Source organism: Lonchura striata, chromosome 3 (assembly GCF_050655825.1).
Source record: "Lonchura striata isolate lonStrDom1 chromosome 3, ASM5065582v1, whole genome shotgun sequence".
NCBI lineage: Eukaryota > Metazoa > Chordata > Aves > Passeriformes > Estrildidae > Lonchura > Lonchura striata.
Window position 1 is genome coordinate 28,842,415 of NC_140705.1, and position 15,233 is coordinate 28,857,647.

General features: G+C 37.5%; 1 protein-coding gene across 3 annotated transcripts in view; it reads right to left on the reverse strand.

Annotated features, from left to right (window-relative positions):
• Window positions 1–15,233, reverse strand: part of LMBRD1 (LMBR1 domain containing 1) — a 66,079-nt gene that overhangs the window by 34,353 nt on the left and 16,493 nt on the right. For all 3 annotated transcript variants that reach the window (XM_021530150.3, XM_021530149.3, XM_085576386.1), the window contains exons 6-7: window positions 12,827–12,915; window positions 9,014–9,087 (exon numbers count right to left, since the gene is read on the reverse strand). In XM_021530150.3, the coding sequence (XP_021385825.3) occupies window positions 9,014–9,087; window positions 12,827–12,915 (163 nt within the window). The remainder of the gene's footprint in view (window positions 1–9,013; window positions 9,088–12,826; window positions 12,916–15,233) is intronic.

Consider the following 15,233-nt stretch of genomic DNA (forward strand, 5'->3'; position numbering starts at 1 on the left):
ATCTGCTTAAAAGAATAACACTAGTGAATGAGTGCTTTTAAGATTAGACAGATTTTAAAAGGTTTTAAGCTCTTTGGTTGTAAATAATGTCAACTGTGGAAAAGTAACTTATAATCAAGACAAAAATTAGGTGTGAAAAGGTCATTACACTTATGAGTAGACAAGCTAAGCTTTCTAACATTTCTTCTTTCAGGACAGAAAAAATTAGCATTTTATAGTTCCATAAGAAATCAAATAATGCTTATTAAATGTTTGAAAAAATTACAAAGCAAATTATAATCATCCTTCAAGGACATGCTAAGTGAGATGCACAACATCACTCAAAAATTAATCTGCCTATCATTGTATGAGCAACTCTTTATTCTGTCTCAAACTCAAATAGTAATCTCGAGCTGACTACAACTATTTTTTTAATACCTAAGGCCATGTAGAACCATTTCAGTGCAAAACACATTAATGAAAGAATAGATACAAACTACATCATCTGTGAAACTGCTTCAAACTCTTCCCCCAGCCAAAACCAGCATAGCACTGCAGGCCTAATTTATCATTTTCTTGTTACTATTCCATACTTAGAGACAAGGAAAGCTTTCAGTATAAATCACCAAGGTTATAGATTTGCAGAGACCCCCTGAAGATCACCTATTCACATGTCTTACAAAACAATTTTAAGTATCAAGCATTGTATTTCAGTACTATGCATTACATAATGCCAAAAAAGTAGACTTTGATAAAGCTTGACAAAAAAAGCAACTACCAATTAAGGATTATGTTGAGAATTGAGACACATCAAGACACAGGTCTAAGTAATGTTGTTCATTTAAACATAGTATGTACTTGAGAAAATGAAATATGTTTATGCTCTTGCCAGTAATATTAATGCATCAAGTGAACATTTGTAGACTTCATCTACATTATTCACCTACACTATTTTATTTTTTCCCCTTAAAAAGTTAAAAATTTAGCTTACACAAGTTGCATCTTTCTCGTCCCTTCCTAGTCTTCCAAATAGTCAATTAAAATCAAGAAAAGATTATTCTTCAATGTATTCAGGAGGGAAATCCAACAGTCAGTCAAAAGAAACATAACTGCAGCTTTTATGTTTTTACATCTATTTACAAAAGGAAACAACTTTGCTTTTTGTCCAACCAAGTTGCAAAGTTACAAAATAAAGGAAAAAGAAATTTGCATTACTTAGATTAAGAATAGGTATTAAAAGTTTGGCTGTTCCCTTACTCCGAATTGGCAGTCTCCCTTTCACTAACCCAATGAGCTTCTGAAAATTGCCACCTATCAAAGTACTTCACAGTTATTACTATCTTCTGACAGAATAATCTTGCACAAGCTAGAAGTTATTAAAACAAAACTAACTTTTTTTGACATTGTGTCGTTTTTCAGAGTGCCCAGTGCACTTTTTGAAACACTACCTGTACTGAGGTGAATAAATCATAGTAAGAATCTAATAAATATTTTCTTTTTTTTTCCCCACAAATTAACAGCTGTGATGGAATAAATAGTTGTCCAACATGAGCTAAATAAGGTTCTAACAGTAAAACCAGTATTGTAGAAAAAATTAATCCAATAAAGAACCAATCATATTGTCAGTCATTGTCACCTCAACTGTTTCATAGGCTAGACCCAAGCTTAAATAGAAGACATCTCACACCATGAGGTGTTGCAGATGATAGATAAATATGATTGTTCATAAATAATACAGTCAGGATGAGACCAGCTCTCCCAGCTAGCCAGATGACACCCCTGCCTTTGGATGGGTCCTGGGGTGAAATGGACTGTTCCATCCCACCCCCCAAAAGATGTGTGGTTCACCCCACACCTCTATCTCTCCCTTCAAACATCAAATTGTCTGTAACCCCCTTGGCCCATGCCTTATTCCAACCCACCTAGAAGCCCCTTGATAAGCTCTCTTGGAACCTCTTCCCCTCTCTTGGAACCTCCTTTTGTCTCTCTCCCCTTCCCCACCCTCTCAGGCCCAGCCACGTGCTGTGCCTGGGAGCACGAGACAGGACCTTCCTGCACCCCCAATAAACCTCTTTCCCCAAGAGCAAACTTCAGAGATCTCTGCCTCCATTCTTCAACACCGTGCAAGGAGCGTGCTATTTTCCTCAATGGGGTACAACACAGTGGGACCCATTGGTACCACTGTAAACCCTGCAGATCCACAAAGCAGAATGCCTGAGGTTTGGAGGGACTCTGGAGGTCAACCAGTCCAAAACCTCTGCCCAAGCATGGTCTCCAAGAGCTGCTTATCCAGGACTATGTACATATGGCTCCTGAGTATTTCCAAGGAGAAGTCTCCACAATCTCTCTAAGCAACCTGTGCCAGTGGTCAGACACCTTCACAGTGTTTCAGCTTGTGCCCTCTGCCTCTGGTCCCATTCCTAAGTACCAGTGAACACAGCCCAGCTTCCTTCTCTTCATACTGTTCCTTCAGATGTTTGTACATATTGGTAAGACTTCCCCTAAGTCGTCTTTTTGTGTTGGCTGACAGTCCTAGCTCCCAGCCCTTCTTCATAAGAGGAAAGTGCCTTGATTATCTTTGCAGGCCTTCACCAGTTCCCCTTCTATAGCACCATCTTTCTAGTACTGAGAAGACCAGAACTCCAGATATGGCTTCACCAAAGCTGAGAATAAAGGCAGAGTCATGAACAACCTGCTGGCAATACTACTCCTAGTGCACTTCAGGATACCTTCTCTGCAGCAAGAGGACATTCCTGGCTCACAGTTAACTTGGTGTCCACCCGAACTCCCAGGTCCTTCTCAGAGCTGCTTTTCTCCTGAGTAGTCCCCTTGGATATGCGCATATTTATACCTCCTCAGCTTTGCATGCTTCCTTGCTGAATTTGATTATGTTCCTGTCAGCCCATTTCCCCAGCCTAGCAAGGTCCTTCTGGATAGCTCCAATATAAACTCCAGAGGGTATTCTCCCAGCTCTGTATCAAGTTTGCTGAGGGCTATCCCCCATCATCCTGATCATTAAGGAAAAAGTTGAACAGGACTGGAACCAGTATCAATCCCTGGCATATTCCACAAGTGGCTGCCCTCCAACTAGACCTCATGCCACTGATCACCATCCAGTGGGTCTAGATATTCGGTCAATTTTAAATTCACTTGACTATCTGCTCATCCAGCCCTTATTTCACAAGACTTTCTATGAGGATCTTTTGGGAGAGGCTCAATGTGAACTAGATGTACATTTTCCAAACATGGCGAAGCCACATCACCAACAACGTATGTTAGCCTGTTACAGCAGTATAGTGTGAAGAGCTGAAGGCTGACATGGGAAGTATTACTCTGAAAATAGCTTAGCTCAAAAGTGTTCTTCAGAATAAACTTTTTGAAGCTTCAGAATTAAATGCTATGGAGATCTGTCCATAAACTTGCTTCCAGAATTTTGAATTATGTTTAAAAATTTACTGCAGAAATATGAATAAGATCTAGAAGCAGCAATAACTTAAAATGTTACATACAGTTAGAAAGAAGTCATGCTGTTGAAAAACACTCTGGTTGAGTATGCATCTAATTGATTTTTTGGTTTCTTTGGTCCTAACCTGTATGCTTGCTACAGTCAAAGCTTTTTGGAAATTTAGACAATTCAGTTCTGTGCCCACATCTTAAAAAGTAAGTACCTTAGGAAGAATAACTGCTCATTGGAATGACCACAAAAAAAAAACAAACAAACAAAAAAAAAAAAAAAAAAAAAAACCAAGAACCAAAAAAACCCAACCAAACAAACAAAATGCCCAAAGCTAAAAAAGCAAAAGTTTACAGGGCACATGTAAGGAAGCAACTTGAGAATTTACTGTTATGGACTTTTTAATAAGGTGAGACACTTGTCAAATACAACAAAGATGTCTGCTTTAATTCATTGTTACATACTACTGCCAAAATGTCTAGCCTCATGTAGACACCTCTGATCTGGCTTTGCAATCAAGTGGTAAAGAAGCTCTTTTTCCTGTAGAACGCCAACACTACTGGAAAAAGAATCTGACTCAAAAATCACACAGCTCACAGCCATTCATCTTTATAGCCTAGAGAAATCACTGTTTCCATATTCTGCAGGACTGTCCCAAATATCACCACATGGGAAACTAAACAGAACAAACCAATTTATGTTCCATTTAAAGTATGGAGTTAAAATCCTCTAAATATTCCTTTTATTTATGGAGTATTAAACTTCCTTGCAGCTCATCTTCTCATTTGAATGACATGGTGTTAAGAAATACCATAAAGCATTTACTTTGCTCCTTTAGTCAAATATTAGCTCTTGACTCCGGAAGATATTTCCTAGCAAGCATAAAACTTGAATTAAAATCTAATTCTTTTAAATAATTATTGCTTTTTAATTGGTACCAAGTACATACATAATCTTCTGTATTAAGTTATCAATGCAAATAGTTGTGAATTTTCTCACTGACCTTTTTTTCAAAAAGCAACTTTTGCACTAACTCCTTAAGCTGGTAATTTCCATGCTATTACCCTCCCCAGTGATTTAATTTAAGGGATTAGAAGATGCTTTCAGGATCAGTATTTATTACTAATACCTCCCAAAGCTTTTAACTAGTATTTCACAGAAATCGAGGAGATCAGGAACTTTTCATACCAAAGAAGTTTTATTTCTTTGGCAATTTCAGTTTTAGCAGTGTATTTCATCCTACCCCATTCAGATGCTGGGGAAAAGCTCGCAACTCAAAAGCAAAACTCTGCATTTTTCCTCAAACTGTATGACAAGCTCTTCTCTGTATGTATCACTTGATCAAATTTTCTGTGATTTTGATGTTTGAAGCCATAGAAAATAGAACCCAGCAATCTAATATAATGACAACCCCACTGAACTGTAGCATTACCTACGTATGTATCACGGCCAGTAACGCAAGTGCTCAGCTATCCACAAATCTGGTCCAGCATGATGCTTCCATTTATGTTGTCCCTCAACTGTCACCTTCACCCCAAATCCCAACATATCAAATGCTAAAACACAGTATGATCCGATAAGAATTCTGTTCTTCATTCCATTAACAGCTCACCATGTACTTCAGAGTAATGCCTCAAACCAATCAGGGCCTTGAAAGGCCCCAAACACTGGACTGATGCTTAAAAAATAGGTTTTAACTAGATTAGTCCATGGAGTACATTTGTTAGTTCCATAATTTAAACTGCAGCCATTTACAATCTCAATAGCACCACCCTGCTGTATCTCTCCTCCTGTGGAAGCAGGAGGATATGCTTTCCTGAAGGAAGGCTAGGCACACACACATGCTGAAGTGAGCTTTTGCTCTCTATTTCTACTCAAATTCAAGGCTATCTGCTGACAGTGCAAAAGCCTTTTCCTCCCAACTTCTCACATTATTGTATATTACCACAACACAAATTCAATTTTAAAACATCCATAATCTAATTCTTCATGCTGAAGGCCACAAAAACCAGTACTGTTAACATACACTTAACTAATTGTAGAATGGATAAATTGCACTGCCAGGGACTTTAATAAAATCACTTGATTCATCTCTTTCATAGTTTCATCCATAAATAACATTTTAAGATGAAATTGGTCAACTCCAGTCATAGCACTCCTATTTATTTTTATTGTTTTGCGTTATAGTAGGCATTCAATATAAAACCATTTTTAATTGGGTATGAAGGGATTTGCTAACATATTACTTATTACAATACAACCTTTATTAGATAAGCATTTAGCACAGATTTTTTTCTTTATAGTGAATGAGTAATAGAAGACCAGATATACCTGTTCTCAATTTCCCTTTAACAACAGAATAGCAAACTTTGGCACTGAAACAGGCTGAGGATATGCAAAAGTCAGGGGAAAATCAAAAATTTTCAGTTACATCTATACTACAAATCCTCAACTCTTCAATGTGTAAACCACATATCTGAGATCACCACCATTCAGAGACACAGGAACTCTGGTACCACACATGGTGTCCCCATTATTCTTTTTTTCCATCACCTACTAAGCATTTGTGGAAAATTTTGAAATAGGTGTCTTTGTTCTTGTGTCCACTCTTGCATAACAATATTCTCTTTCTGTGTGTAAAATCAACAACTAACACCAATGATCGAAGAGTGGTGTGATGACCAAACACAAAGATCTCCCACCTTTAGAAAAAGACAGAAACAATTCGATAGGCAGCAGAAGGCTGCCTGAAAAACAGACATGTCTGAACTCATGTCTGTCTCATCTAGAGGTGATTTTTTTTATAAAAGGTTAATACAGCAAAAAAACCAAAACACCCCATAATTCAAAGACATGGTAAACAACCACAATAAAACAGCCACTCCTTCCAGAATCGTGTTCTCCTACTCTGAAGTAGAGCAAGTGGAGTAACCCAAACTAGCAAAGACAGACTACATTCTGAGCCAACCTCTCCCTGAACTTTAGGCAAGTGCAACAGGCCAAAAACTTTTCATTACTGAAGCAATTTTTGCCACTGGGATCAGTCCAGCCCATGCTGCTGCAGGTGAAAATAGGTTAAATGTGGAAGCCTGACCATCACTGCTGGTGAGAAAGGTGTTTTGAATGCTCTAGAGCACAAAGAGAACACTGTTCCATCTTGGAGAACAGACCTTCTAATAGGTGTTTTTCACTGTCTGTGACACATTTGTACCTCAGTCCACTCATATATCAAAGCCAGCTCACTGTTTCAGCCTAAGAGTCTACAACTGCCTGCAAACAATGACAAAAAACTCACATCAGACATAGATAACAACCCACTCCTGTGTGAGCTCATGCCCAAAACTTCTATAAAATAGCTCCTCCATTTCTCCCACCCTCCTTAACACCTACTGTAAAACAGAACAGATAGTTCCAGAAGGATGAAATACAGCAGTTAAAAATAAAGGAAATCAATATCACACTTCAGGCATTTGCATAGACAGCTCAGTTGAAGTTTACAAAGCAACAAATTAGCCCAAAAGTCTTAGTAATTAAGGCATTCAGATAAGAGTTCTCATGCCTGATGTTTCACCTCATCATTCAATATTTGTATAAGTTGTAAATACAGTGACACTAAAGCAACAATATTGAAGATTTAGGCATTGTCTTCATCTGAGAAAACACAGACAACACAGGACACTGAAGTTATTGAACATGGATTTCCAGGTTCTACATATTTCCAGGTTCAGCTAGCGTTGAGGAGAGAAGCACACTGTGATACTCAGCTAAATGGTGCCTATAACCAGTATGGGTTCAAAAATAAGTAGGCAGTAACACTGGAAGTAGGAAATATGAACAGTAAATTGAAAAAATTCCAAGAATCACATAATCATTAAGGTTGGAAAAGACCTCCAAGATCATCAAGCCCAACTTTGATGGAATACCACCGTGCCCACTAAACCATATCACAAAGCACCACATCTGCTAAGGTTTTTGTTGTAAATTGTTTACATTTCAGTCAATAATAAAGTTGCTTTTTTTTTCATAATCTCACATTTTAAATGTTTACTAACAGTTCTAAAACCCATACTTCATTGTTTGAACAAAAAACTGATACTCTCCCAGCCAAGGAGTTTTTTCTTCTCCTAGTATCATGGCTAATAACACTATATGTGCTCACCAGCAATCTGAACAAGAAATTAATCTTTTCTTCCATAATTAAGGGAAACTAATTAAAATCTGGCACATTATTACAGGCTAAGTGGAGGTCTAGATCTTTTTTGACCATCACATGATCTAGATGTCAGCAAGCTAGCCTGAATAATTTAATGACCCATGCCACTTTAAGAAAAGGCTTAAAGTAATAAAATTTACCATCTTGGTCAGGTTAAAGCACTTTGTCAGTGAGGCTGAGAGCAATTCAGCTCACCTAAAATACCCACGAGTTGATCCACCCAGTTGCTCTCCTGTCTACTACACAGACCCTAATGACCACTAAGCAGTCAGGGTTCTGACAGATCTGTGAACCTGTACTGAACTGCCTTCCACAATTCTGCTCTAACTTACACCAGCTGGAGAGACAGAAAATCATTAGCTATACTTGTTACTCATTTGAGAGTCTAAAGGCAGTATTTCATAAGCACCTGACCCCCTTTACTTCTTTCTTAAGTCCTTTTCCAAGTTTTATACATTTATAGTTTGCCTGAAACAGACACCACCTTAGGTACCTATGCTTCAAAATAATTTACTACATAAGTTATTCCTACAAAGGCACTGAGAATTCACTAGCAAAGCTACATGGGAAGAACTATGTTAGAGCCAGGTTTCAATGGAAGAAAACATTATATTAGCAAGGACACGAACTTAAAGATAAAAGCCTGTCAGAAAACCAGTAATTTCTGAGAAACTTTAAAGCTTTGTCTGTCATCAGCCAGTTATCTTAAGCTTTTAAGCTTCTTCTTTGTTGCAAAATTTTACCTTGACAACAAATTTAAACATGTAGCATTACAAACACACTGATTATTCACTGAAAGAAGAAACAGAACAAATTGGGAAAGCAAATGACCACAAAAATTAAATGTCAGCCAAAATCAGTTAAAACAGTTCCTTTTCTTTGTATGTAAAAGCAAGAGTCAAGCAGTTAAACTAACAACCTTCATCATACCATTTACAATTGGTAACAGAATGAGCTCTTCCAAATCCCTCTCAGAAAGAACTGCAGTACTTGAGCTCCATATCAACTCTAGGTTATGCCACAGTTCAATGAATAAAAAAAGTGCAACATTTAATTCTCTGTATCAGGGTGGAGAAAAAGGCTTAAGAGCAAGTAAAGTCAGTGACTGTGTTACAAGTCATAAGTAATGTGGCATCCCCTTGCACAAACACATCAAAATTGAGTCTGATCTCTGCTTAGTACTAAAACAGTGGTCCTTAAATTTGCAGCATAAGGTTAGAATTTAGGATGAATATTTCAAACCATTAAAACCCAGACCTAAAGACACTGCTGAATCTTTTTAGGATGGCAAGTTTTCCACACAGGTAGAGCCAGTGATAACCACAAGTATCATGAAGGTAAAAATCTGAAAATGTTGCATAACTTACTGTGTAAGTGATAGCTGCCAACATTCCAATCACAGTCAAGGAGCTAATGGAAAATGAAAGTGCAGTCAAGCCATCTGCAAAAAAAAAAAAAATAAAATAACCTGTTGAAAATACAGTAGATGTATAAGAACATTTCTTCCTAAATTAGTTTCCAGAATATATTTAAGTTCCTGAGAAAGATGAAAAAGATTAAAACATAGTTACCAGTTACAATTCAAATGAAAAACTTACCTAAAAGAGCTTTTTGACCACAGCAGATCTTTATCCCGAACTGCAGGATCCAGGACTGACTTTTGTTGTTTTCACAAGCTCACAGAAGTTACATTGACCCAAATGGTTGAAAAGACACTAAAGAACTTTCTCCCACAACTGTCTAATAACTCTTCAAGACTTATTTCTGGCCTCCCCAGGGTGCTGTGGTAACTTGCACAACATTAATGTACATTCTGGTTTAGCATAATCCAGAATCAGACAAGCATGGATCCTTTAACCAATCAAAAAAATCCTCAGCTTCGCTCAATGTATATACAGAGCAACAAACTGGAAAAAGTTCAAGGGACTATAGAATTACTGTAGCCTCATAACTGTAGTAATTTAAAGAGATAGTAAGAGTGACCAAATAAAAAGGCATTTAACTCCCTAAAACCTTCCACATAATTCTTCAGAACAGGTCTGTCCCTACCACACAAGGCATCACAAGTGGTTTGGTTACTTAGTAACATTGAAACTTAAGTAAATTACAGAAATTAATCTTCAGCAAACAATTCCACATTTGTTCTCAGTCATAACCCAAGTTCACTGTTTTCCCTCATCTCCTCCCCTCTAGTTAATTCAAGAACTTACAGTAACTTTTATTTCTACTCACACAAATACACCAGCCTGTTTCCATTCATTAGCTCGTTTCCATTCTTACTGAACACAGCACTAAGTCACAAACTGAGAAATCATAACCTTCCTATGAGAAGCTGCACCACTCTTCTGACCAACCCTACAGGCCTCCTTCCAAAACCACCAAAAACTAACAGAATAGCACAACCAAATCCAACTTCACTGCTCAAATATCTCCTTTACTATTTTTGCTAGATAATATCAAACAACTTTGCTAGAGCTAAAAGCAATACACTCCTGTGTTTCAATTACTACACCTGTGTTTAAAACTTACTAAAAAAAAAGGAGAAACCCCACAAAAATAAACTTAGCACTATTTTCCCTTTAGTAGCTGTGAAAATTTGAGTTGTTTTTGAAGTTTAGGGAGAAAAAAAAGTCCACGAGTGGCCCCTATTTATAACATAACATAACACACAACGTACTTACACACCATATTTGATGATCCTCCTGTACAAGTATTTGAAACCAACATTCAATATCCACTTTAGAAGTCTGAACTGTGCTCAATGCAACATTAAGAAACTAACTGGCTGAAAAATTGATAATTGTATACCAGAAGTATATTTTGCCTCAGTGGATGAGTTTGCATTCCTTTCATAGCCCCACAACCAACTACCAAGTGATGATTGGATATTTGTTCTACGTCTCAAGCTCTTTGTATTTCTTGGGCCACTACAGACAAAGCAAAAGGGTAAAGTCATATAAAAACAGGACAATAGGTACAAGTAAAGACAATGGGCAAGCATTTTGTCCTTACTTCTCTAGCACCTGGAACACAAAAAGAACCTTTTGCAGAGTTGCTGTCCATGGAACAGCTCTATGAAAATACAAGGGACCTCTGTATGGGAGTCTTGGGAGGCAGCAATCTGAAGATAAGGCAGCAGCATGCCCTACCAGCATGGAAGTCCCATGGCATCCCAGGCTGTATCAACAGCAGCATGTCCATCTATTAAAGAAGGGACCATACAGTGCAACCAGTTCTGAGGCCTCTGCTACAGGTTAAGACTGATAAATCTGAGCAAGCTAAGGGAAGAACTACATTGGTTGGAAGCTGAGCAAATGCTGAGCAGAGCAGCTGAGGGAGTCAGGCTTGTTTGGCCTGGAACAGAGGTTTGGAGACACCCAATACAGCCTGTCTGCTTAGCAAACAGGTGGAGCCCAGGTTCTTCAGTAGTGCCTAGCTGTCAAGTGTGAGACAACTGGGTGACAGCAAGGATACCCACAACAGGTAAAAGGAGAGATTTTTCCACAATGAGCTCTCCAACCTTGGTGGGTTTTGAAGAGCTAGGTGATGAACCCCTGAGCAACCCAGTCTGATCTGACAGCTTTGTTCTTGGTGCAGACTTGAATAGATGACCTGAGGTCTCTTTAATCTGAATTACCCTATGAAATTACAAGTCTCAAGAGAATAATGCTAGAAAACAAAAATCAGACTTTCACATCCCAACCCAGCATCTTAATCAGTTTACTTTCCTAGAAATAACCATAGACTATACTGTATTTCATAGCCAAGATAGAGCCCAATACTTTGTTACACTCATATCAAAGTCACCTAGAAAAATTAGTTTACACCTCAGCTCAACCGTTATCACAACCTGTATAAACACTTTAAGCAGCAATTTTTCCTGAGCTGTTATAATCTTTGCAAAGCAAGAGAAACACCAACAAGCAGATAGCCACAACATTCAATAAACTATGGATTTGTCCTCCTCATCTCCTACACCTACAAGCACAGATTACAGCACAGAGCATATTATGATTAAAGACCCTGCAAGGACATCAAAGCAAACAAGAAGGGCTTTGAGTATTTAAGTGTCAAAAGGAAGAAGAGGCAAAATAAGGGATTGTTGATGAGTGGATCAGGGGACCTGGTGAGACAGGACTTTTCCATGACAAGTTAGAGCTACTGAATGCCTTCTTTGCCTTAGGTTTTTACTAGCAAGACTGTACATATAAAGTTGATGGGCCCTGAAGGGATTAGCCAGCTCTGTTAGTGTATGGTATATGTCATTGCAGGGAACTTTTACTCAGTACATTATTCCTAGAATAATGCAGAATATGACTAAAGGCTTGTATGATTATATCCTAAAACATTCACACAGAAGCCAATACTCTAATGCACATCAAGAAAGAAACAAAGTAATGGAGTACTTATGCATTGGGATGAATGTTTGTCAAACAACTTTTAGTTACCCTTTTTTGAATACATTTCAAAAGTGACATCAAGTTTGTCTTAGCTCACCTGTAAAACACTTCCTTAACACCTTTACCCTTAAAACATACCCTGAGCTAAGCACATGAGCTACATCACCTAAGCGTTAAATACTATTCCACAGTTTGGCATTCTCAACAGCTCTTTACAGCCCTAAAATACAACAAATGCAAACAACAATTTTAGAAGAGGTCAGTACTGTAAGAGCAAAGGGAAGAAGTTGTAACACCCACAGGACTTTCCAGTCTAAATAGACAGAACCACTCATCTCATTTTTACAGTGAACAGCAGTACTGCATTTCATCAGGTAAATGATTGAAGACTGTCACAACATGATACACACTCACCATACCCTGAAAGTCAGTGACTTCAGCTTCCAAGCAGCACTTAAGAGCTGAGTTAAGTGAAGACTATGGAAGAAAGCATCCTCCTCTCCCCACCATAAATGTCAGGAGACATAACACTGGAGTACCTGCTGTCAAATGGGGACTTGTATTTAAAGTACAGAGAGATATGCTGGCAGTATCTGCTTTCACAATAGTCCTAATTTTTGTTTTTCTCTGAACAAGAAGTCTTATTGTATAGACTTACTGTAGGTAAGCAGTCAGAGAAAAATTAGAAAACTCCCACCAAGGAAGTTAATTATCTTGCTCAGTCAATGAATGAGTGGCAGAGGTTAGTAGTGCAAAGCTCAGAACAAATCTCAAACTTACGACTACTTCCAAATTCTTCAAACAGGAGCTTCACTTTTTCCCACTCTGTGGAATTCTTCTTGTTGGGAATATCCAAAGGAACAAAAGCACTGTAATACAGAAAAAATATCTTTCTTACCCTAATTGGTGAAAAATAAGAAGAATTCTACTTCCAAATTAAGAAAATAGAAACCCATTCATTCCTGAAGAAAAGGAAGTGTTTCATTTTGTTCACATTATCTTCAAATGCTGCACTTAGATCAGCAGAGTACATGCATGTGTGTGTACAGTCAGGTCTGAGGTCAATGAAAAAGTGATTTTCTATTTGTCCATCCTAAAAGACACGAGGACTCCACACTCAAATATAATTAAAAGACATTAATATGATTTACTATCCTGATTTGACTCATATACAGAGGAGCAAATAAACTTTAAGCAGCAATTGAGACAAATTCTTGTATAAATACACACTTCTGAAAGACAAAATAAAAGAATTAATGATTTCTCAAACAAGCATTGCAATATAAAGGGAACTGTTTATCTTTCATTATTACAACTAAACACATCTTCTCCATTCCAGTCTTTGTTCTGTAGTTGGCCCAGAGAACTGAGATCCAGAGAAGTTCATTAAGATTTTTTTGTTCTTCCAATAAGCACACTAGAAAAGAATGCTCAGAGAATGATGTCAGGTAAAACAGTCCCCTAGCTGAAAGCTTCTTGTTGTCGGGGTCACCATCTAAAGTCAAATCATAAGAATAACTCTTTACCACCTGTACGGACAAAACAGCTGAATTTGTAATAGCTGGAAAAGCAGTGCCTCCATACCAAAAAAACACTGAAACCGTAGCTTTGAGACATGAAATAGAATGTCTACAAGTCACAGGGAAGACAGATTTTAAGAGAAACATTTTAGGCAAACAATGAAAGAACTCAAACTTAATTCCATAAAGAATGTTCACAAGTATCATTTGGACTTGTATGACAAATTGATATAATTAGTACCACATAATTAGACCCCTGCTTGAAGTCCCAAACAAATACATATATTCCAGGAGCAGTCTCAAAGTCCAAAGTATATTATTTTGTTTCAAAGGTTAAGGCTAAACCAACTGTGTGCACATATAATCATCACATCAAAACCAAACTGATACTCTGCCAAAAAAAAAAAAAAAATCAACATTTTAAGTCATTATTTGAATTTCTAATGATAATGTCTTGACTGTGCAAGAGGCAGACTGAGGGCTAGCATTTGCTTAAGCTGACATGGTTGTTGACTTAGGATTTATGCCTCTAGTAGTAATTCTTTCTGTACAACAGCATCCAGACAAAATGAAGACACAGTATTAAAATCAAGTTAGGCAACATTTCTACTTACAAATGATAAAAAGAAGTAACTGCAGGTTTATTTGCTAAAAATGGTTTAAGGAGACAGAATATAGCTCAAGTCCTTTTTATTTTTGCACAACTACAGATTTGCTATTTGTGGACCACACACAGGGAACAAACAAGATAGAAGAACATTTTAGGATATTTATAACTTGCTTCCTTTCTTTTTCCCCTGAGAAAATAGTCTCAGAAAAAAAAAAAAGAATCCTACCTACAACCAGCATGTCAAAGAACACTAATCAGAGCAGAGGCTACTGAATACATTATACTCTTCAATTAGTACTCAGATAAACTTTGACTGAAGGAGATGGACATCTGATTCTGCTCCTGCTCAAGTTCCATAGGCCCCAGAAAGGAACACAGGAGTTATAAATGCAGGTAATGCTAGCAAACAATACAGCTCAGCTCTGATGTCTGATACTTGGAGTTCTGGACACGAATCAAATTATTAACTGTGGTAATTTTAAGAATAGAAGCAAATAGCTATGCTGTTCAAAACACATCCTGGGTAAATTATGATTAAAATCTAGATCAATATCTAGACTGCAGAACAAAAAGTACATGCAAGACAAGCAGTTTAAAACTATTCACTCTCAGCAGGGCTAATACACAAGTGTAGATGGATAAAGTTTGATCCTTAAATCAAGAGTGCCATTAACTGTCATCCTTAGGAAATTATTTTTCAACATACCAGATTTAGACTCATTTCCTTAAGTGAGTTCTGCTGTAATATAATTTGCATAACTATTTATAGGATAATTAGATATATTCATAGCTTTTTAAGAGCTAACAGTTCTAGAAAATTTAAGGTACCCAGTTTAATTCTAAACACTGACAGCCAGAGAAGCATGCATTTTGGAACCAAATGTTAATTACCCTGAAACCCAGCCTTTTTTTCATACTAGACTGCTTCAGGGCTCCTTAATGTAGATTGCAGTATGTCAAGCTCCTTGACAAGCACATGACACTTAGAAGGAATAGAGGGAAAGTGCCTAACTTATAGGAAGGGAAAAGTATAAGTAAAAACTAGTTCAGAGCATCC